This window comes from Ascaphus truei, chromosome 1 (genome assembly GCF_040206685.1).
Source record: "Ascaphus truei isolate aAscTru1 chromosome 1, aAscTru1.hap1, whole genome shotgun sequence".
NCBI classification, from domain to species: Eukaryota; Metazoa; Chordata; class Amphibia; order Anura; family Ascaphidae; genus Ascaphus; species Ascaphus truei.
The window spans coordinates 53705922-53730323 of record NC_134483.1 but is presented as its reverse complement, the minus strand read 5'-3'; the positions used below and the strand labels follow the sequence as shown (position 1 = coordinate 53730323).

The following is a 24402-nucleotide window of genomic DNA, read 5'->3' as shown; positions in this document are numbered from 1 at the left end:
ATTCTGTACCCGCCTCCCTTTCACTCCGTGTCATTCTGTACCCGCCTCCCTTTCACTCCGTGTCATTCTGTACCTCCCTCCCTTTCACTCCGTGTCATTCTGTACATCCCTCCCTTTCACTCCGTGTCATTCTGTACCCGCCTCCCTTTCACTCCGTGTCATTCTGTACCCGCCTCCCTTTCACTCCATGTCATTCTGTACCCGCCTCCCTTTCACTCCATGTCATTCTGTACCTCCCTCCCTTTCACTCCGTGTCATTCTGTACCCGCCTCCCTTTCACTCCATGTCATTCTGTACCCGCCTCCCTTTCACTCCGTGTCATTCTGTACCCGCCTCCCTTTCACTCCATGTCATTCTGTACCCGCCTCCCTTTCACTCCATGTCATTCTGTACCCGCCTCCCTTTCACTCCATGTCATTCTGTACCCGCCTCCCTTTCACTCCGTGTCATTCTGTACCCGCCTCCGTTTCACTCCATGTCATTCTGTACCCGCCTCCCTTTCACTCCATGTTATTCTGTACCTCCCTCCCTTTCACTCCATGTCATTCTGTACCCGCCTCCGTTTCACTCCGTGTCATTCTGTACCCGCCTCCGTTTCACTCCATGTCATTCTGTACCCGCCTCCGTTTCACTCCGTGTCATTCTGTACCCGCCTCCCTTTCACTCTGTGTCATTCTGTACCCGCCTCCCTTTCACTCTGTGTCATTCTGTACCCGCCTCCCTTTCACTCCGTGTCATTCTGTACCCGCCTCCGTTTCACTCCGTGTCATTCTGTACCCGCCTCCCTTTCACTCCGTGTCATTCTGTACCCGCCTCCGTTTCACTCCGTGTCATTCTGTACCCGCCTACCTTTCACTCCGTGTCATTCTGTACCCGCCTCCCTTTCACTCCATGTCATTCTGTACCCGCCTCCGTTTCACTCCATGTCATTCTGTACCCGCCTCCCTTTCACTCCGTGTCATTCTGTACCCGCCTCCGTTTCACTCCTTGTTATTCTGTACCTCCCTCCCTTTCACTCCATGTCATTCTGTAATCGCCTCCGTTTCACTCCATGTCATTCTGTACCCGCCTCCCTTTCACTCCGTGTCATTCTGTACCCGCCTCCCTTTCACTCCATGTCATTCTGTACCCGCCTCCCTTTCACTCTGTGTCATTCTGTACCCGCCTCCCTTTCACTCTGTGTCATTCTGTACCCGCCTCCCTTTCACTCCATGTCATTCTGTACCCGCCTCCGTTTCACTCCGTGTCATTCTGTACCCGCCTCCCTTTCACTCCGTGTCATTCTGTACCCGCCTCCCTTTCACTCCTTGTTATTCTGTACCCGCCTCCCTTTCACTCCTTGTCATTCTGTACCCGCCTCCCTTTCAATCCTTGTTATTCTGTACCCGCCTCCCTTTCACTCCTTGTTATTCTGTACCCGCCTCCCTTTCACTCCGTGTCATTATGAGGTTCCTTTATTCCTAGTTCTCCCACCCTATATTTTACAAGTGTGAGCCCCAAAATCACCACATTACCATCATTAATTATACAGGGCAAGGATGGCAACTAAACATTGTAATTGGCCACAGAAGTGAAAATTTGAGCCCCCCAGTTCCTGACAATAATTTTCTTATAAATGAATATCACATTTTATATATATTTATGTTCCTTCTTAAATTAAAAGTAATAGGCCCTTTTCCAAAATTCATAATTCCTTAGATTACATTGTATTTTTAAAATGCCGTTGTCTGCCCTAGAGAGTAATGCAGCGATTACCCTAAATAAATATGTGCACCGTGTGTCTGTCTCGGCAATGCAGTCCCGTTCTCGATCTTTTCCAGTTCTTTACCGTACTGTATCCGCTGGGCACAGCAAGCATGCTCTCTGGCCAGTCTCGTCCCCCCCGCATGTGAACCAGTGAAGTCAAGAGGAGCTTTGCTAGCAGCATTTTCAAGAGATGGTTTAGTTCTGGCGATAACTGTAAACCAAAGAGATCCCAAGGTACAGTATGACCACCACAAAGAGCTGCAGGATCTCTATCACAGGGATATTTGGTGATGATGCAAACTGTATGAGTTACTGTATGTTGCATTAACATCGGAACGATAATGATGGGAATAACATGTTTGTGTTGTTCTGTAGGCGACGCGCGTCCTGTTTGTGAACACAATGAACTTTGTTACAATTTCTGGACATCTGAGGGGTTGTAGCAGCAAAGAGCAGCCCATCCCTTGTAGGTTTATAAGGTTAGTAGGGTGCACGTGGCGGTTCCCTGATACTGTATATCAGGCTAATAGTAATGTTGATAACCCACGATCCCTGTTGTTTTGCAGGTCGTATTGGGTGGGGGACATGACCTGGACAGCAGACAGCCTCTTCTTGGCCTGTGTATTAAAGAGAGGAGCCCTGATCTTATTGACACGTTTGGGAGAGCTTCTGACTTTGACAACTTCTGGTTGTTCTGTTGAGTTTGGACCTGCAGAATTCATCCCACTCCACCCTTTAATATCATACAGGTGCGTCTTTTAGCAGTTTTCTTGAAAACTCTTTGTCTTTCTTTTAATGTTAACACCTTTTGCTGCTCCGGCGCCCTGCGGCGTATTGCGGACCTCCGCTCCGGCGCCCTGCGGCGCATTGCGGACCTCTGCTCCGGCGCCCTGCGGTGCATTGCGGACCTCTGCTCCGGCGCCCTGCGGCGCATTGCGGACCTCTGCTCCGGCGCCCTGCGGCGTATTGCGGAACTCCGCTCCGGCACCCTGCGGCGCATTGCGGACCTCTGCTCCGGCGCCCTGCGGCGCATTGCGGACCTCTGCTCCGGCGCCCTGCGGCGCATTGCGGACCTCTGCTCCGGCGCCCTGCGGCGCATTGCGGACCTCTGCTCCGGCGCCCTGCGGCGCATTGCGGACCTCTGCTCCGGCACCCTGCGGCGCATTGCGGACCTCTGCTCCGGCGCATTGCGTACTCGAGTGTGTTTGAAATTATAAACCCTCATTTACCTTTCTCCTTGTTAGAGTTCAGTACTGCAATCCCCCCCCCCCCCATCCCATATTCTCATCTTGAACTTTGGCCGCCTGATGCATCATTTTCCACCTGTGAGTGTCCACGCGCTGAGACCACGCCACGTGCTTCACTTGCTCAGTTATATGTTTGTTCTGTGGAATACGTTACATTGCCACCATTCAAGTTAGGCTGACCGAGCTCTGTACTTTCCATGCGTCTTGGCGGCTGCTTTTGAGAAGTGGTAATACATTCCTCCATTATAAAGCAGTGTCTCCCTTTATCTGCCTGACGCACGTGGGGTTTTCGCAGCATCGTTCCTCGCTCCCTCAGTATCTTTGCAGTTATCTCATTCAGGAGGATTGTTCTACCCCAGGGGTGGCCAACTCCTGTCCTCAAGGGCCACCAACAAACCAGGTATTGGGGATATCCCTGCTTCAGCACAGCTGGCTCAATCAGTCGCTCAGTCATAATGACTAAACCACCTGTGCTGAAGCAGGGCTACTCTTCAAACCTGACCTGTTGGTGGCCCTGGAGGACTCCTGCGCTATCCGCTTCAGGCCACTTTTAGGACATTTGTTTTATTCATCATTATAATGTCAGTGTTGGTGGCATTTCTTCGTTATTTTGCACGGGTCGCGTTCAAGAGACTGGCAACGCCACAAAAACGTTCTCTCTTTTCCATTTCTAGGCGTGTGCGTCTTTCCATTCCGTGTGTCATTCCTCCTTTTCTCATTCTAGTTCTCTCCTGTTATCTGGTGTGTCCTGCTGACATTGAATCACATAGTGAACATGGAATTATTAGTGGCTTTTGTGATCTGTCAGGATTTAACCCGCACAAAAAACAAACAAACACAGAGCAGGACATCATCTGGGGGCAATAGACTAACATTATACAGGTATACCCCGGTTTAAGGACACTCACTTTAAGGACACTCGCGAGTAAGTACATCTCGCTCAATAGGCAAACGGCAGCTCACGCATGCGCCTGTCAGTATGTCCTGAACAGCAATACCAGCTCCCTACCTGTACCGAAGCTGTGCGCAAGCGGGGAGACTATAGAGCTTGTTACAAATACCTTATTTCCATCAGTTATGCACGTATATGACGATTGCAGTACAGTACATGCATCGATAAGTGGAGAAAAGGTAGTGCGGACCTAAGTACATTTAAGTACATTTTCGCTTTACATACATGCTCCGGTCCCATTGCGTACGCTAATGTGGGGTATGCCTGTATGAGTTAAACTCATATAAGCTTCTGGAGGGAATTGGTGCTTTAAGCCAGGGGTGCTCAACTCCAGTCCTCAAGCTCTCCACCAACAGGACAGGGGTTTCAGGATATCCTACCTTCAGCACAGCTCAGCTTCAGTCTTCGACTGAGCCTCTGATTGAGCCACCTGTGCTGAAGCTGAGATATCCTGAAAACCTGACCTGTTGGGGGGGGGGAGGGGCTTGCGGACTGGAGTTGAGCACCCCTGATTTTAAGTTCTAAAAGCAGAATACTGTTAATTTGAACAGATCGCCCTAAAACAGGTTGTTTCTCTCCATTAGGGCCCCTCTGTCTGCACCGGAATCTTGTGGCACAAATAACTCACTTGGTTCATCAGTGTCCGAGTCTGATCTCCTGAGACAGAGATATTCCGTCACATGTCACCCGCGATTGCCCTACCTCATAGTCTCTGATGGCTACATGGTCACTGCACTGCGCTTTGCCAAGAATATGTCACCCTATCACTTCATGAAGTCCCTGCTGCTGGATTCAGCCCAGAGACTAAAGACCGTGCGGCAGAGGCAAGAAGTGAAGGTACAAGCAAACTGAATGCGTTGCTTCTTGTTAAACATGGTGCTGACCTGTTTGAGTTCCTTGTCACAGGATAATATGTATATAAAAAAAATTTGTGTATATACAAAATCTCTTATGAATAATGATAGCTGTGGTTTTTTTTTTTTTTTTTTACCTTCTTACAGAAAACATGATTTATGTATTTTATCAACCGCAAACCAATGCCATCTATGTGGCAATCATTTTATACACTTCCAATAAGCTGACAAATGACATCTCTGTATTTCTACTGCAATAAATAACCAAGCGTAGGATACTTGTAGAAAATATAGAAAAGGCTTGTTGAAAACGACATCAATCTAAATGTGAGGTTTAACCTTTGTAAATTCACATATGTTTAGTCCATTTGAAAAGGCATTGGTTTCTGTCATGGTATTGAGCTACTTTTCAGAGATCCTGCTTGCTTGTGTTAGCGTGAGGTTTGAGGAAAGGTGTATAGTGTAATAGAAGGTGTATGGTGTAATAGAAGGAATGATATAGAATGCCTAAGGAAGGAGCGGCTCAGTGAGTAAAGACACTGACTCCGTAAACACTGGCACTGAGTTAGAAGCAGGGGAACCTGGTTCAATTCCCAGTATCAGCTCCCTGTGTCCGTGGGGAAGTTACTGTGCCTCAGGCACCAAAAACAGATTGCAAGCTCCATGGGGCAATGACTGTGTCCGTAACAATCCTATGCACAATGCTGCTTACCACGTGCTATATTCTAATCACTTGGAGTCCCATTGGGAGAAAAGCGCTATATGAAATAAAGTTTATTATTATTATAATACCATTATTTATAAAGTTGTAGAATAGTAATATAAAGTGCTGTCTTTATTACTGATTCTACTGTAACGTCCCAGAGCCTTTGGCAGGGAAGCAGTTTGGAAGTTTAGCTAAATAAAACCCACTGGGATTGGTTAATCGGCAGCTTCGGGAACCACTCGCCCCCCTCGGTCCCGAGATACGTAACTGTTTTATGTGCTTTTGAGCCCTCATGCAGAAATCAACATAGCCGCTGGTGTCAACCAATAGGAAGTTGCTGCTGATGGCATAACTACAATTTTTGGGCCCCCTTGTGAATTTTTAAAATCTTGTTTCCACCAAGCCCCCCCCCCCTTTTTTTTACACTCTCCCCCCCACACACCTCCTCACTCACCCACCCCCTCAATTTCTCTCCCTCTTTTCACACCCCCTATTCTCATCCTCTCCCTCCTCCCACTCACTATGTCTCCCTCTCTCTCCCCCGTCTCTCCCTCCTCTCACTTTTTCCCTTTCTTACTTTCCCCCCTCTTTCTCACTGTTCCTCCCTCTCTGTCACCCTCCCTCTCTCTCACTCAATCCCCCCCTCCTCACACTCCGTCCCCCCACACACACCCTGGGGTGTATAGACCTGCTTGGCTGCTCTTGTCCCAGCCGCATGGGTGTCGGAAGCAGCAGAATTAGGCACGCGTCAGGCAGAAGTTAGTGCCAGCCAGGGAAACGGGCAGGGGGGTGAAGAACTGAGGGCCCCATAGCAATCAGAGGCCCCAGCAGCCAGGCGCGGAAGTTGGTCCTGATCTCTGGCCACTGCCGGGCCCAACTTCCTGCACCGGGAGCAGGCCCGGTGTGCGCTCGGGTGCCTCGCGGGGTTTAGTGGGACACTGGTTGCAGCTTCCTTATTGGCCCATGACATTTGGTGAATATGTTGTTTGTAGGACCAGAGTTGAACAGGACCCCTATACAGCACTCTGTCACTAAGTGAGATGATGATTGTGTTAAAACATGATTTATTGAAAACTCGTTAAAACAATGGGGTTTAAAACAATAATTAAATACATTTCAAACGCTTTAATGACTCTTGGGGTAAGGTGTACCCCAGAGAGATGGGGATCTATATTAATGCCCAGTGTTTGTGGATTCACTGGCCCTAGTGTTCCTTATGTGAAGTAATCACCTAGGGAATGGTTGTGTGAGGGAATGGAAGTAATAACCTTAGATGTTGTGCCACAGTATACTAAGTACTGGCTGGTGCACCAAAGACCAGAAACCTTACACAAGGCTGCTGTGTAGTACAGCCAGGTGTTCTCATAATGATTGTTGGTAACAATCCTAGTAGGTTGTGCACCAATCCTGACCACTAACGCAGTAGAAGATGATTGTACGTGAGTGTAGAGAACACATATTTTGTCGTGTGAACCTGGGATCTGAAGTTAGCAGATCTAAAGTCAACAATAGTACTTATAGGGTTAATATACTGATGAGAAATGAGGCACTGCTGAGACTCCTATATGGTCAGATAAGGAGATTTCAGCTAGGTAATTCACGGTATAGGATCAAATGACAGGTTTATCAGTAATAGAACCTTTACCTAATAAGTGTTTTACCTCTCCATGTAAGGTAGTATGCTGGCACTTCAGAATCTATAAAGTATATGGTAGTTTCTGAATAGGGCACCTTATTGCTACTAGAGTATTTAAATATCGCTAAACATCCTTTAGTAATGGGATAGTAGGTAAGTAGCTGGGGTTGTCGTCCCTTGTGTTGTAATAGTACATTGCCAGTTGGTTTAAAAATAACTCCCTCTTTGTGAGCTCCCCAGGTCTGTCAGGTCTGTCTGGAGCATGTTACTGTGCAGCAGCTGAGCCACGCTGTCTTTCCCTGTTGGAATTGAGATCAGCGTCTGTGAACGAGGGCCCTGCGCGTGCACGTGACTGCGTGGTGCCTCTTGTAGAGTGAATATGTTGTTTGCCCAGGAGAGCGCCCCAGAGATGTACACCAGTATCTCTTGGAAAAATGGGACTTTCTGAAGCTAAAAATAGCACGGTTCTGCTCCAGAAGAACCTCTGGTTCCAAGTGGGTCAAGAAAACCAAGTAAAAAATAAATAAATCACCCCGGGCGAGGTTGCTGCTTTAAATACTGCGTGGTTAGTGAAAGGGTAACCATATTTCATGCCTGTAACTTTGTATTTCACAGCAGAAGGCACATGGGATTAAACTGAGGTCTCTGTCTTCATTAAAAGCAAGTTTATTAAAAGATAGTGAAAATCCATACTCAACGATGTCTACCGTTCCAAGCTTTCTACACGGAGAGGAGGAAACCTGCGAGCCCATTGAACAAGCAACATTACGGGTATCCACGCATGTTTTTTGTTTAAAAATATAAATTTATGTTGTTTAGGAAGGTTAATTAGTATTCTCTGTATATGTACGTTTATTTACATAACGCCGTCACTGCAGTAATCCATACCCAGGGTTTTGGCTTTGTTTGCATGAACTGTACAACACCTCTGGATTGTTATAAAATGTTGAGGTTTTACACTAATACAGGTTGTCTGCCCTCAGGGTGACGAAGAGGAATCGGATGACCCAGACTTGCCCATCAACACTCATTTTTCCTCGGCCAGAGCTGAGCAAGGCAGACTTGAGTTTGCGTCCATGTTTGACACTATTCATGCCAGTGACCACCGTGATGGACAGAGCAATGTGTCCAGCGAGCTTCATCATATTCAGAAGGCGCTCTGCGCAGCTTGGGCAGTTGGGGTAACCATGAGAAACCTTGAAGAGAAAGACACCTTGTTAAACTACACAGTGGGGTGCCTGACGCATTTCTTGTCCGTCCTTCAGCATGCCAAATGTCCTACCATCAAATCTGATCAGGCGTCAAAGAAGGTGGCAAGGGGAGGCAGTCCCTGGGTTCCTTTCCTCAAGGTTTTCCAGCAGTGCCTTACAGTCCTGTACTGGGACATAGCACCCGGACAAGCGGTCAGGCACATAATAAAGCTGACATCGGAAGCCATCAAATTAATCCTTGTACAGCATCAACAGCTCTACTCTAAGAGCTTGCTCGAAAGCTTTTGTTTGCTGAAAGTGGTCTCCCGGCACTTAGTGGCGATCTATACTCTGCATTACGAGGCACTCCCAGTATCACCTGGTATAAACCGTGCGGTATGTATTGACTCGCTCAAGAATCCTCTTTTTGAAGCACCGGTAACCAGTTCCCTCAAAGGCTGGTCGGCGGGGTGTCTTTTCAAGCAGCCTCCAGAGCCCGTCAACCTCACCGGGAAGTCGGAGAAAAGGTACAATATGTTTGCACCAGCAGCACAACAATATGTTTGTGTATTTCATGAATTTTTATGTTTTTCCGGGTTTTTTGTTTTTATTAATTTTTTTTTTTGCATTCTAAAAAATTGACAAATACAATGGAAAGGATAACATGATCTAAAACTGATTTTACACAATAGAAACCCAGTGACATTGTGGAAGCATGCACAATATTTATAGCTTCAGATCCCTAATATCTGAAATGAATGCCTACAACCCTTAAAAAAACAAAACAAAAACTAATGATAAGGAGACCACTGCTATAGGAAGGTCACTAGCCCAATGTCGGAGCTATTTCAGGAGACCCCTAATAGCCCATTCCGGATTTCTTATTAAATATGGGCCATGGTACAGTAACTATTGGTAGATATTACTATGGATCAGGAGCAGTAGGTTTCAGGCTCTGTCAGTGACATTGTCACAATGCAGAAAATATCATTTTTGGGGTAGGGTTGGGTTTTCTGATGAACGTCTAACATGAAATTCACATTTTAAGACTTAACTCATCAGGGATTACTTTTGTATTATATCTGTTAATATGTTTCAGGCCATGTTGACCAAGCCGTGCTATGCCATAAGACACTTTTTATTTTTTCATTCATTTTTTGTTTTCTATAGCTGTGCGAGATCCACATTTACAAACATTACAGGAGGAACTGGCTTAGTTTACCTGTTTCTAAAAATCCGATTGCAGCCAATATTACACCCGTATCTTATTTATTTTTATTTTTTTCTCATTGATCTTTTTATTGATTTTCCAACATTGCTGGTAAACATGACAGATTTCAGCACATCTTTACAATTTCCATGTTTAAATTATACTTAAAAAGAAAGTAAAAAGGTATAAATCCGATGCTCAAGCTTAACTCAAAAATATACAATTTTGAAATGAAATAATGAACTTGCAGAATGTACAAAACATCACATTAGCCTGACACATATTACAGACGTTGGGTTCGTATATACGGTTCTCCTGTCTTGATACCCCTTTTAACCTTTAAGACCCTTAATTCGGTCTTTTTCCCTCTGACATCCTCATCTTTAACCCCTCGGGAACCAAAATATATATATAATTGTTCTGTTTTGAGCCATTACCCATTGTGTTGACCCATAACATTGGCTTGGCATAAATGTTTAGCTTTTTTGTAATTAAAGTTATTGATCTGGTGATTAGTTTATTTGAATTTAAAGGGACGTTGACCTATAGGTTCTCATATAAGAAGATAAAAGGAGCAGTTATCCTGCACATTTATTTTTGTTATGTAAAGATTCCCTCACAATGCTGTACTATGCAGTGTCGGTGTGTGTTTTTTCCATATATAAATACATACATATATATATATTGCAAATAAATATATATATTCACAGCGCTTCTCCGCGTTGGGAGCAATGATTTTGCTTTATTTATTTATTGCTATATTTGTTTGCATTTTATGTTGGGCCGAATGGAATCCTTAGCAGCACGCTCCTAGTGAGCACTGCCATTTTACATTAGTATACATTTAGCATAGGGACCTGCTACTGAGACTTACCTTGGTGTGGTTAGCAGGCGTATCATTGTGCGATCAAATTATGTAACCAAGAGTCTCCTTTGTTTTGCAGATTTCGTTTTCACTGTGAATGTTTGTTTTCCCATTTGTTGGTGGCTCGGTGGAGAAGCGCTGGGATTCGCTGTCTGTTTTGCATATATATATATATATATATAATACAGGCCGAACCCTAAATGAATATGGCTGCTAATCCATTATCACTTAGGGCATTATTCACTAAGGCCCATTGCTGGTTATCGCATCCAATTTGGCGTTAACTGCCATGGACTTGTTCGGGGTGCCTTACTCCACAACGGGCCTTGGTGAAACCAGCCCTTATTAACCCCCAAGAACTTGATCTGACAAGATTAAAATAAGACCCTTTTCAGTCGGCATTGAAAGCAGACAGATGGAGACTATACAGCAGGAGTTGCCATGTAGACACTCTACTGCAGATTGGGCCTTTTGGAAAAATAAATACAGCTGGGAAACATAATAAATGAAAGGTTTGCAATCTGCTGTAAAGTGATAATGCCCTTTACAGCCGATTACAAACCTTTCACTTTTTTTTGGCTCTTAATTTCAAAATAGGTCAGGCTGGACAGAACTGCACCTTTAATCAGGCAATCCCAGCAGCACTTATTTGTTTTAGTATATGCCGCCTTTGATTACCTTTATTGAAAACTAATTACCTAAGCTGCCCATCGATTTTGTTCTCCCGGGATCGATCAGCAAAGATTCGGCTTTCCAGGGTTCACTAAATGGCCGCCTTTCAGTTTCAATCAATCCTTCAGTCAGTGTAAATTACAGTAGCACAGGGGTGCGCAAACTTTTCCCCCTGCGCCCCCCTGCCTGCTCGTGCCCCCCATTGCCCTGGCGTCAAATGATGCCGCAGGGTCATGTGACCTCGCGTTGCCATGGCAGCGTTTGAGACAAAGTAAGAGAACTTACAGAGGCCCCGTGCGGTCCCCCGGCATTTAATTTAAATGCTTTGGGGAAGAGCGCGGGGCCTCTGTAAGCGCTGTGCCTTCCCCCCCGCCCCCTGAAAATCTTGCACCCCCTGTTTGTGCACCCCTGACTTAGCAGATGCAATGTATCCTTATATTACTAGCATACGGCTGCGCTTATAGTGCCGGCGACTGCGACAGCGACGTCGCTTCAAAACAAATGTATTGAAGCCTATAGTAGGAGCGACGGCTTGGTCGCTGGAAGTCAAGTCAATTTGATTTTTCCAGCGACCGCAGCGTGACGTCACCGTTGGCGGCACTATAAGCGCAGCCTAACATTATCTATTGCTACAGTTTGCAGCTCAAACTGCCGGAAACATTGTAACACTTTCCTGTTTGTGATAATTGGTTGCCAGTGATGATGCAATGCTGGGTAGCTGTGCTAAAACCTGCTATTGAAATCAAATGATGCTCAGTATATTAAAACTAATAACAAATGGCATTAAGCATTATCTAATACTTCAGAACTCATTTATTTAAAAACCCACACATGTAGGATATTGCATGGATTGCTGCCTTAGGCCGCGTCCATGGATAGTGCTTGCGGGCGGAGGCGCGCTTCCGCTCGGCACTGAGCCCCTACAGCCGCAATGAGAGCGGCTTTAGTAGGGGCTCGCCTACGCTTCTGCAAGCGCAGGTCTTAGGAAAATTTTAAATCTTGGCGCTCGCCGGAGCGCAGGGCCGGTCACGTGAGCGGTTCGCCCAATGAGGGCGAACCAGCTCCGTGACGTCACAGGCCCGCCCGCCGACACGCCCCCGGACGGCGCGCTGTCTAAGGCCAGGGAAAGCACTCGCTTTCCCTCAGCCTCAGCGCGCCTCGCCCGCCAGCAATAACCATGGCCGAGGCTTTAAGCCCTTCATTGCTCCCGGGGCGGACTGCATTACTACGGGCTCCAAACAGATGTAGCTTGTCACGATTAATTATTTTTACTTTTTCAATGGTTTTAGAACGTGTACTTTTTTGCACTGTAGTATTTCACGGGCTCATCTTTTCTCTGTATTGCAGGCTGGCAGTCCTGTGGCGTTTTCTATATAATCAGACGCTTTGGTATCAGGCACGTTTGAGACAACACATGTTCATAAATCAGAATCAAATGACCCATAACGTTCGCTGTGAAGAAGATGCTATTGGATCATTGTTATGTCACATCCAGGCAGAGCTGCAGTCTGCAGGAGAGCATTTGGATCAGAGTTTGCATCTTATGCCTGTAACTGGTAAGAGATTCTGAGCTCTGAAATACAGGATGTGTCAGAAATGATTTAGGAATGGTCACAAGTGCCACAGGAATCCAAGCAAGCCAAAGAAAAAGATGTGAACTCGTTTTTTTTTTAAGTTAAAAGATGAATTACTTGGAAAACAAGACTATATCATAATATGAACTTTGCTCTAAACTGATTTTTCATAGAAAAATGCCTACCTGTGGTAATGGAGACAGGCGTGGGAAGATGGTATGCGGCGGTGTTAATGGTTAATCCGGTAGAAGAATCAGCACTTGAGGCAGAGCAGGCCGGCACGAGGTGAGGAGCGCGCCCTAGCAGCAGACACCGGAAGTAAGAAAGACTTCTGGGTCAGACCGCTGGGGCACACTCCTCCCCTGCCGTCCTGCTCTGCCTCTGTAACGAGTACCGATTCTTCTACCGGCTTATCCTTTAACGCCGGGGGCCCGCCGCTGCATACCATCTCCCCCCACCTGTCTCTACCAGGCAGGCCCCCCAAGAGTGTGGGCCCGGGCTATAGCTATGCACGCCCCATTCTAATTATCTTACGTTGTTTTTCAATATAGTCAAATATTTAGACAAGTGGTAGTCCCAGGAAATCCTGGTTGGGTCGAATTGCTTTTTTATGAATAAACCTTTTATTCGTACATGCTACTGTTTCTCTTCCCAAGGTGAAGAATACTTCCTGCTGGGATCATATAAGGAGTCAGTGGAGTTCTGGAAAAGTGCTCTGCTGGAAATCAGCGATCGAGGTGAATGAATGTATTTCACGTAGTACAAATTCAAGCCAAGCAGTAATTGTGTAGTTTACAGCAGAGTTGCAGGTTTCTAACCTCAATAATGAGATGTTGTAGCTTATGTAAAGATGAAATGATCTGCCATTGCAGGCATATCCTTAGCTAGGAGCTCAGTCAGGGACTGAGCCACTGATTGAGCCACCTGTGCTGAAGCAGGGATATCCATAAAACCTAACTTGTTGGTGACCCTTGAGGACTGGAGTTGGCCACTTTTGTTCTAGATTCTTCTATAAAAAGAACAGCATTCCTATGCTGCTTCAGTAGTGCCCGCCTCTAGCTCCTGTCACTTTGGCCCAAAGTCTCCCACTGTGTGAAACAGATTATTCATGGCTGTCATTGAGTTGTGAAAGATAAATGATCTGCTTAGCGCACAGGATACACTATATGTAGATATGTCCACGTCTTCTTCCCTCGCCCCAGACAAGGCACCAGTTGTCCTGTAATAGCAGGTTGCCAGCATATCAAATAAACCGCTGCGCTGATCAGCATTATTGTATTTGTCATTTAATGTTCCGCTGCTTTTGTAGTTATCTTTGCCATACTGGTTAATTAGCACTAAATAAATGAGTCCGTGTTAACACAATCCTTTTGCTTGCATTTCTGCACAGGGGGAAGGAGAGCTAGTTTTCTTCAAACACGATATTACCTGGCTGTACTGTATTGTCACCTTTATAACTACAACTTGAATGATGCTCAGGGGATGTGTGATCAGCTGGTGAGAGAGTTACTGAGCAGATCCCAGCTTCTCCCAGGCACAATGCCGGGCCTTCCTGGTGAGATCCCTCTGCTTGCTTTGTTTTTGCAGGTTGTGATTAGGAATGGGAATGAATCCTTGTATAATGCTGCACTGCGTCACTGCTGCTATAAAATGCACTTTCACACCCATGTTACCTTGTGTAGTGTATATATGACTAATTGCATCACAACATCAGATAGTGTAATACTAAGGCCGCGCTTATAGTGCTGGCAAAGGCGACGTGACCGATGATGTCACCTGTCACCACCAGCGGAAGTTATCATTTGATTTGAATAACAAATTGAAGTGATAAAGGCGCTCAACCTTTGATCCCTTGTACGATTGTAATAAACAAATGAACAGTATGGGACATAAGGGTATGTGAGAGAAATAGAAGTAAAGTCCCCAAGAGAACCAATAATCCCTGAAGGGCAAGAAAAATGGCTAAAATAACCTAGATCAAGCCCTCATTGGGATGGTTTCTGGACTCACAATAAGTATTCAATAATGAATAATACTCACAAACTCCCTGTCCTATGAGGCGTGCAGCCTGGTAGAGAGATGCTGGTCTCTGGAAGCAAATAGGAACAAGAGAGAAAACCAGCGCACTGCAAAAGTGGGTCCCAAGCAAATGAATAGTAAAAATCTTCTTTATTTAATCCATCTAAAAGGGGAGGTTAACACCCTCCTACGCGTTTCGTGTAAACATACACTTTATCAAGGAGTACTCATTTGATTTGAAGCGACGTCGCTGGCGACATGGCCAGTGACATCACGAAAGGGGGCAGGCTGCGGTCTCTGATTGGTTTAGAGATCGTCACTTGTGGCGACTGTCTCTTAAATCAAATAGACCTGGCTTCAAAATTTTTGGTCGCTATAAGCGCAGCCTTGGCTGTGCCTACAGTGCCGTTGATGGCGATGTTGACACCCGTCGCCACCGGCGAAAGTTATGTCTCGCCGGGCGGTGGCGCGGGATTCTGGCAATTTGATTTGTTCAAGGGCCGTCACGCGACGCAACGGCGCTTGAAAAATCAAATTTTGCCGGCTTCAGGATTTCGCGACGGCTCCGTCTCTTGTCGCCGTCGCGTGCACTATAAGCGCATGCGGTGGCTGCAATGTATTTGTTTTCGGGCGACATCGCCGTCGCTATAAGCGCGGCCTTACACAGCATACGTGAATATATCACAGTTTATTCTGTTAATTGTCCCCCCTTTTTTAATACATTTCTTTGTCACTCAATTTGGGAATCCTAGTTTTTTTCTTAGATTTCCTCACACGTGTAATACGGCACAGGCTTACATGAGCTTACCAGGTATTATTATTTTATTGTATCTCTTGGTAATGACAGCAGATTTTGATAAAATGGCTGATAACATTATGGGGACTCATTCTAGTAGCTTTGATAAAATCGCTGGCAAATCGAACGGTTTGGCATGACCCTACCTCACGGTCTGACATTGTGTTATCACGGTATTCAGAAAGAATCAGAAAGCATTACCGCAAGTCACAAACCGTGAGGTAGGAAAATGCCAATACCGTACGGTGTCAGTGTTCTTACCGCAGCCTTTTTCTTAGTTCTACCCCTGCGATCTTCCCGCAGTCTGTGAGAGCTGCACCTCCCTGCACAGCTCTTACAGGCGATCGCACTGTTTTTATTTACATTTTAAAAACACAGTATTGAAGCAGGGGGTCACTGGAGCTGAACCTCATTAATTTCAGGACCGGGACCCCTTGCTTCGCGAGTTACAGACCCCGGTATGGGGTGCCGGTATCTCCTGTGCATTTAAATCTCCCGGTCATGTGACGCGGGAGATTTAAACAATGCAGGGAGATACCGGCACCCCATACCAGGGCCTGTAACTCAGGAAGCAGGGGAACCCGAGGCTGAAATGAATGCAGTTCTGCGTCAGAGACACCATGCTTCCATACTGTGTTATTAAAATAAAATAAAAACGGCTTCATTGCCTTAGCGGCTAGCCGCTAAGGCAATGAAGGGGTTAAGCCCGAGTACCTGTTTTTTTGGGGTAGAGGGCGTGGTTGAAGGGGGTAGTTGCCTCAGGGTGGGGGGTTAGGTCTACCGGAAAGGTTGCCGGAAGAGTTAACCCCTCCCACTACCCACCGAGAGGCCTAACCAACCACCCTGGGGCAACTACCCCCCTTTACCCACCCCCTCTACCCTCAAGAAACATTAAAATACAACAACCCTACAACTTCCCCCTCCCCCCTCCGCCCCCCCACCACCACATACAGGGCAATAATGGGCAAAATTCCTATTATACAGATCTGGATAATAGCGCATTTGCCCATTAAAAATAAAACATTACCCAGTCAGCATAAAGTAAATTAGAGCTGCACTTACCCCTGCCAGGATGAAGGCCGTCCTCTTCTTCCTGTTGGGGGGGGGGAGGGGGCTGGAGTTGAGCGCCCTTCCTTTACATCAATGCACTGATTTGAATAGATTGGTGTTGGCCAAAAGTATCTCCTGAGAATGGACACACGGCAATGAAAGTATTAATGAGCAAACCCCTGCATAGCGGCTGAGACCTCGAGATCTGCAAGGCTATCCCAGCTCTGTTCAGGAAAGTTTCTATGAGACTGTTTTTAATAAATTCCCCAAATGACAAACCCATTTGAGTATATGTGACAAATTTGGAAAGTTTTGGCCACTTTCAGAAAAATTGCCCACGTTTCTATAAATGTGATTCCAGTGGGCGAGTAAGGGTGAGTCCCCAGTCAGCACGGTGGCACACGCGGCGGGGGGGGGGGGGGGGGGCGTCGCGGCGCGTGCACAGCGCTGCACCGCAATCTGCGGTCTGGGGGAGAGAGGGAGTGTTTGCGACGGAAGGGGGCGTGGTGGCGGGTTTGTAGGGGCGTGGCCATGACCTCACGCAGCTGGTTCGCCTTCATTGGCTAAACCGCCGGCGGGGGGCAAACTATGTGTTTAAATTTCACAGCCTGCCTGAAAACCTGTCGCGCACCGCTGGGGAAAGGTGTGCCACAGGGTACTAACTGGGACCGGCCTGACTGGGGGGGCGGGGATTGAATGCAAGAAGGGACTGGGGCCGCCGCCTAAGATAATCACGTTCGCTTTTGTCTGAAGCTTGTTATTTTGTGACATTGCCACCCGCTGCTAAGTGTCACAATTTGCTGCATGTGGGAATGGTCATTATTATTCTTTTATTTGTGAAGCGCCAACATATGCCACAGCGCAGTACAATGGGGTACAGAGATTTGATAATTATATGCATGAGTATTTCACACATTTGTCCTGAGACTGACCACATGACCTCCGTTGCTTCGCCGCCCTCACTCAGCCGCTGGCCGCCTCGCTGCCAAGGTAAGTCCCTAACGTACCCTAAAAAACACCAGTCTGCGTCCGAACGTCAGCAGTCATTTTGGTCGCGGCGAAACGGCTGCGACATAATGTCCCGTTGCGCAGCGCTGTGGGGTTGAACAAAGCGTAATACGAGTGTGGTAGAGCTGGCGAAGTCCTGCTAGTGGGAGCAAATGTAACCGGAGATTGCTCAAGGACAGCTATATGTTCCACTATGTGTATCTTTTCCAGGGGGCTCCGAGTGTGAGCAGCGGCTGCTGAACGATGTTCACCCCGACGCGGCGCTGGCTGTGATCCAATCCATGGGGAGATTCATGGCTGCGTTTTTCACTAATCAGCTGCTTTATGTGTTCCCTCCGCACAGTGTGGGTGTTTTACCTCCGCTTCATACTGCAGCAGGTACAGGCAAACGCACCATTATATGTGTTATACACTGTATGCAAGAGGTGGACGCTCTGTAACACTAGCAGGTTATGTGCTGCTGGGTATAACTAGTTCAACAGTGGCCAACTAACTAAAGTCCTCAAGGGCCACCAACAGGTCAGGCTTTAAGGATATCCCTGCTTCAGCACAGGTGAGTCAACTCTCGCCTGCGCTGAAGCAGGGATATCTTTAAAACCTGACTTGTTGGTGGCCGTTGAGGACTGGTGCTGGCCATCCCTGAACTAGGAATGCAAAAGCAGCCATGCAGTATTAATTAACACCCCTGACAATTTCGCATCAACATTACAGTTACTGTAATTGTAACTTATCAACTCATTTCTATTTTTTATTTATCCCCCCCAAAAATTCATTGTATATTTGTTCTTGTTTTATTTTTTTTAACCTTTTCGCTGGCAGAAAAAGCCTGACAACGCGGCAGGCAAAATAAATATTATTCTACATCAATATTGAGACAAATATATTCGGACATAATAATTTGGATTGCATGTGTACAGGACGTCTCAGCGATACATTCATTCTCACTAAGGCCCTCGCTGCACTGACGGTTGCCCCTCTTTCTCTGCCCGAGGGCCCCGTTCCATGCAGCGTTTTGTATAGTTTGTTAGAGCAGCAGAACATGGTGACACTTCTTTCCCCCAGTAGGGGTCGCCGGAGCTGAACTGGGCTAAACATTTGTTTTAGGAGCAGATACTCAATGAGACCTTTTAACCTTTGGGGCATATTCCTTCATCCTGTACTACAGGGAACTAATAGTTCTCCAAAGGGGCCACATCGGAGAAACATTACCAATAAGAGAGCATTGTAATGCAGATTAAGATACGTTGAAGAAGACTTACAATGATTATACTTGCTGTTTGCAAGCATCTATACCCATTAGGAGTGATTTGACTCTCAGGGCAGGGTTCTTCAGCCTGTGTGTAGGGAGGAGTGGTGCTCAAAATATAGATATGTGGTCCGGTCTTGCAGAAATAATCCAAACAAAGATGGCGAACTGGAACCAGTCATAAAGTATTGCAATCCATGAAGATATATATCCAGGGGATAGCCAGACCTAGCGGTGTCCACTTGACTACCGCAGCCAATGGTCATGGTCTATTACCCCACAATATTCCCAACATAGGGTCATAGGTAAACATAAGGGGCCAAGGCCCATTACCTGCCCATAGGGATGTCCAGAGAAGATCCACAGTTCCAAGGTTCCATAGGCGTCCAGTCCAGCAGGGTAAGTCAGCAAGCAGAATGTATGAAACGAAGGAGCACAGCCTGTGGCCTATCTATAATTCTTTCTGCCTTTTAACAGAAATCATTTTATTAGAACAAAATGACACCATTTCAAAAAGTTCAAAAATCTGCAAAAAAATAAAAAATAAAAAAAATCTGCAAAAAGTTTCCTAAAAACTTTTTTTGCCCAAATAGTTATGATACTGTTGCTGGAACTTGCATAGTTATAGTAGATGAGGTTGAATGTAATGGACGTATGTCTTTTTTCAATCTATTGCTACATTTAGACAATAGATATATTATCCTATATTAGTATTTACGATGTATTGATCCTGAGGAAGGCAAACAAAAAAACCCAGAGAAATATCATCTAATAATATTTCATAAGGGGAAAAATAAATTCCTTCCTCACTCCAAATATTGACAAACCAATTAATCCCTGGATCAAAATGCTTCTCATGTATACTTATTTGGTATATCCCTGTATACCTTTCCTTTCTAAAAAGATGTCTAACCTTTTTTTGAACAAATCTATTGTATTTGCCATCACAGTCTCCATGGGTAATGAATGCCACATTGTAACTGCCCTTACTGTAAAGAACCCTTTCCTTTGTTGCTGGTGAAATCTCCTTTCCTCCAACCTTAAGGGATGGCCCCGAGTCCTTTGTACTGCCCGTGGGATGAATATTTCTTTTGAAAGCTCCTTGAATTGTCCCCGAATATATTTGTATATAGTTATCATATCCCCTCTTAGACGCCTCTTTTCTAATGTAAATAAATCTAGTTTAGCTAGCCTCTCCTCCTAAGTTAGATTGTCCTTCCCCTTTATTAATTTGGTGGCTCTTCTCTGCACTCTCTCTAGTTCCATAATGTCTTTTCTAAGTAGCGGTGCCCAAAATTGTACTCCATATTCGACTTGTATGAGTTTGAGCGAAACTGTCGAATTTCACCAGCAAATCTATATTCGAAACAACATGCAGACCCTTAAACAGGGCTTACTCTCTCGCAACAACTATATCCTGGGCTATGGGAACGAGTTTGCCTTCTGGTGGGTGAGCTGCTTGCAAACTTTTAACACTGCAAATATTTCTTTGGCGAGAAAAGGCACATTTTTACTGGGTTGCCAACTTGAATGAAAGTTTGGTTTAGTTGGAAACTGTATCTTAAAAATCTGGCTCCATGCCTACACTTTTTCTGTTCACATAACACAGAAATCTATTGCAGTAGTGTGTTTTTTTTTGCCAGTATTGTCATATAGTGAGAGTTCTGCTGTCACTGCTGATTCCCGTCCTGCTTACTGACGCTGTGCTTTGCTAATAGATCGGTTTTCCCGAGTCGTCACTCTTCAGCACAGCGCGGTTGCCAGTGCGGTTAGAGACCAGAACCTCTCCAGCGCCTGGAATGTGGAGTACGCTCTTGACTTGCTGCTTGTTGGTGGATTGCTGCCAGAGGCTGCATGGATGGCAAACACGCTGGGAGACTGGAAGATGGCGGTTACCATGGGGGTAGCATATAACCTGTATCGTGAGAACATTCCCGATGAGTAAGTTAATATTCTACACAGAATGCTAACATGCTGGAAGATTGCTTCTCTTAAAATAGTCCAACAAAAAAAATGTTTTTCTGGTGAATGATTAAATGTCACAGCTAATTGTTAAATGCGGAAATGTTTCATTTTGAACTACTCCATTGTAATATGTATAATTATACTGTTCAGTGCCGGCCTTCCGAAAGAATTGGAGAAAGTTTAAAAGAAATACAAAGCTTTGTGTTGGTAACATTCGGTCTGATTTCAGGCTGGAAAGGAAGGAGTGGCACATGCCGTGGAACCTGACTCCCGCTCGCATATTCCTGGACAAGCTGCAGTCTTTTCTGGGCCGACCTCCAAGCTCGGAAACCTGGAATAAGGATTGCAGTAAACACAAACAGTTTACTGGTAATAAATGCCGTCGGGTCAATGTTATCCGATTTAATTTGTGTGGGAGTACGGATATTTTTGGGTGTTAAAATAATCAGCCTTCAGTATTGGCTTTGAAATAACGACCTCTTTCTCTGGCCCTCTTCTGTCCCAGGATAGGTCTCCCCAGCTAATTTATTACAGAAATGTTATAAGTAAAGATACATTGATGTGAGCTTTTAGGATTTTCCAGATTTTGTAGTTTCTTTTGAATCGAGTACTTTTTAATGAGTGGTTTTGAGCACCTCTTCTCCAGGACGTGAGACATTGCGGCTCCGTTGTAATGTATTCTTTACATTACAGATTATAAACTACAAAAAATAGAACTTGCATTCCCCATATGTTGATAATTGTATCTGGTGCTCAGGTCCCAGGACCCCCACCACAAGGTGCCATAAACATACACCAAAAAGATTAAATCAGACCGGCACTCCAAAATGAAATACAAACTTGGTAACTCGGTGAGCAATTACAAAAATAACTCGTTACATTGCAGATGACCTGTTCTTTGTGTCTAACAGATCCAATTGAAGAAGAAGACGCAGACCTGCTGTTTAGTTCCTTGCAAGAGATGTTGAAGGCGGCTGTAATGGCTGATGCAGAAATTCTCGCAGAGACTTTCCATCAGCTGATGGAATCTGCCAAGGACCTTAGCACAAAGCTCTCTGGTTTAGTGCCAGAACGCCTCTATCTCCCCGCACCACCTCTGTACTGTCCCCAGCCAGCTTCAGTCAGTGACGTAAGCATACCCAACGCACGTGTCATTTTTTGTCACTCACTAGATTGAATGAAGGAAGCATAACTAACCATTGCTAAATCATTTTGGTATCTGGAATCCGCGAGGGAGCCATCATTTTTATCCTAAAAGTTCATACAACTAACAGTATTAACATATTGCAAATCAAGTAATGTTATCATTTAGAAGTAATGAGTCCGGTTGACAGGATAGCTATGCATGATGCACCATATTTGATAAGATAAGATTTTGTGGGATCTAACCGGCTAAATGAGTAACTTGGTGATGAGAACAGGAGCAGGTCAAACCTGTTCGATTCCCAGTGCTGGTGTCGGCTCCTTGGGTTCTGGGGTAAGTCACTTTGTCTTCCTGTTCCATGGGCACCGAAATGAGTCGGTAAGCTTTTCAGGGCAGGTAGTCCATAGCATAGCAATCTTTGCCTTATCCATGTATTTATCTCCAGTGTATGTCTTATCACGGAACAAGTCCATTGTGCCACTTCATACACTTCAATGCCACTTATACAAATATTGCAAAAATGTCCATTTAAGTGACATAATAATGTAGGCCATGCGAGTCCCTTGCTACATAGTGTAGTTCATTGATCATGTGTTTCCTTTGCGGGATGTCATTGTTAGGGTGATCCGGGTGATTTGCCCTTGGAAGCAGAGAAACGTAATCGTCAGAGGCTGTCTGGGGTCCTTCAGCGAATCCTTCTGCTCCTGCGGGCAGCTCACTGCTCTTTACCTGCAGCCCAGTGGTACATCAAGCAGATAAAGCAGGCAAGAAAAGTCATGCAGAAGGTACCACAAAAGTTGACCGTTTTATGTTGTTTCTGCATCGTTCTCATAGTCGCCAGTGTCTTCTGGAATTTGTAAGTGACATCTTGTTCGTGTTATATCGTGTAAAGTGTAAATTGAGTTTGTAACCCCGCCATATTTGATTGTAGAGGAAAGCAGCTGCACTGCTGATGCCTGCTGGCTCTTGTCATGCTTTATCCTGTAAAGTGCTGTGATGCTCGTGAGAATATGAAAAAAAGAAACAATATAATAGTGCAGATGGTAATGAAAAAATAAGTGATCAAAAAACAGTCTCTGCAATGGTTGTACTCACAAATGGTAAGATAAGATAGACGTATCAGAGACCCATCTCTCTCTGATAAGAGCCCTTTAGTGGATGCCCTCTTAGGAAAATATAATAGTTGTAGTTCTGGAAGGACTGAAGAAGCCACAGCGAAACGCGTTGAATCGAATCAGCTGTTGGAGGGGACAGAGCTGGGGAGAATACCGGAGGAAGGTGTTGGCAAACTACGGAGACTGACACGCAAGACAGCCTCTTTCGCCCTTACCTGAGACGTCACACGATGTGACGCGGGCACACGTGACGCACGCGGAAGTACTCCGTCGGCTGGAGATACCGGCACCATCCGTTTGACTACAGCTGTCCTCTCCCACGAAAAAATCTTTTGTGTAAAATGTGAGTGCAATATCCATATTTTTACTGTTGTGCAATACAATTTTAGATCGTACTATACTATTGTGCGTTCTCTCTTTTCTCTCTCTATATTCCTTGGGAGATACTCTAAGTATCTATACGATCTACATACATCACAAGCTTCCAGAACTACAACTATTATATTTTCCTAAGAGGGCATCCAGTAAAGGGCTCTTATCAGAGAGAGATGGGTCTCTGATACGTCTATCTTATCTTACCATTTGTGAGTACAACCATTGCAGAGACTGTTTTTGATCACTTATTTTTTCATTACCATCTGCACTATTATATTGTTTCTTTTTTTCATATTCTCACGAGCATCACAGCGCTCCTCCCAATTGGAACACTACGCAAGATCTATTTGGACCTGGACAGTCCCCATAAAGGGTGTAGAGCTGCTTTATTTTATTCAAGTGTATTTCACATTATATTATATACTAGCTGAGAGACCCGGCGTTGCCCGGGAGTCACACTGTCCCCCCTCCCCCATACACACACTGTCCCTCCCTTCCCCCACACACACACTGTCCCCCCCCCCCCCTCCCCCACAAACACACTGTCCCCCCCCTCCCCCACACACACACTGTCCCCCCCCTCCCCCACACACACACTGTCCCCCCTCCCCCACACACACACTGTCCCCCCCCCACACACACACTGTCCCTCCCCCCCCACACACACACTGTGTCCCACACACACTGTCCCCCCCTCTCCCCCCCCACACACTGTCCCCCCTCCCCCACACACTGTCCCCCCTCCCCCACACACAATGTCCCCCCCCTCCCCCACACACACACTGTCCCCCTCCTCCCCCACACACACACTGTCCCCCCCTCCCCCACACACACATCCACACACACACTGTCCCTCCCCCCCACTCACACACGGTGTCCCACACACACTGTCCCCCCCCCCCCTCTCCCCTCACCTCTGCCAGGACTCACAGCACCGCTCCTCTCTCCCGCGCTCCTCCGGCACGTGCGTTTTTTTGGAGATGCGAGTCGGGTTGTGGTCACGGGAGTGGGCTACGTGGAGTGGTGGTTGTG

At 45.9% G+C, this 24402-nt stretch overlaps 1 protein-coding gene across 8 annotated transcripts in view; it reads left to right on the top strand.

Annotated features, from left to right (window-relative positions):
• Positions 1-24402, top strand: part of CPLANE1 (ciliogenesis and planar polarity effector complex subunit 1) — a 150748-nt gene that overhangs the window by 15242 nt on the left and 111104 nt on the right. For 7 of the 8 annotated variants that reach the window (XM_075588385.1, XM_075588395.1, XM_075588421.1 and 4 more), the window contains exons 7-20: positions 1821-1980; positions 2122-2225; positions 2313-2495; positions 4530-4782; positions 7757-7912; positions 8125-8858; positions 12426-12634; positions 13309-13389; positions 14043-14207; positions 17736-17903; positions 20490-20712; positions 20966-21105; positions 21648-21865; positions 22501-22665. In XM_075588385.1, coding sequence (XP_075444500.1) covers positions 1821-1980; positions 2122-2225; positions 2313-2495; positions 4530-4782; positions 7757-7912; positions 8125-8858; positions 12426-12634; positions 13309-13389; positions 14043-14207; positions 17736-17903; positions 20490-20712; positions 20966-21105; positions 21648-21865; positions 22501-22665 — 2959 coding nt within the window. The remainder of the gene's footprint in view (positions 1-1820; positions 1981-2121; positions 2226-2312; positions 2496-4529; positions 4783-7756; positions 7913-8124; positions 8859-12425; positions 12635-13308; positions 13390-14042; positions 14208-17735; positions 17904-20489; positions 20713-20965; positions 21106-21647; positions 21866-22500; positions 22666-24402) is intronic. The other variant, XM_075588388.1, reaches the window with a different exon arrangement.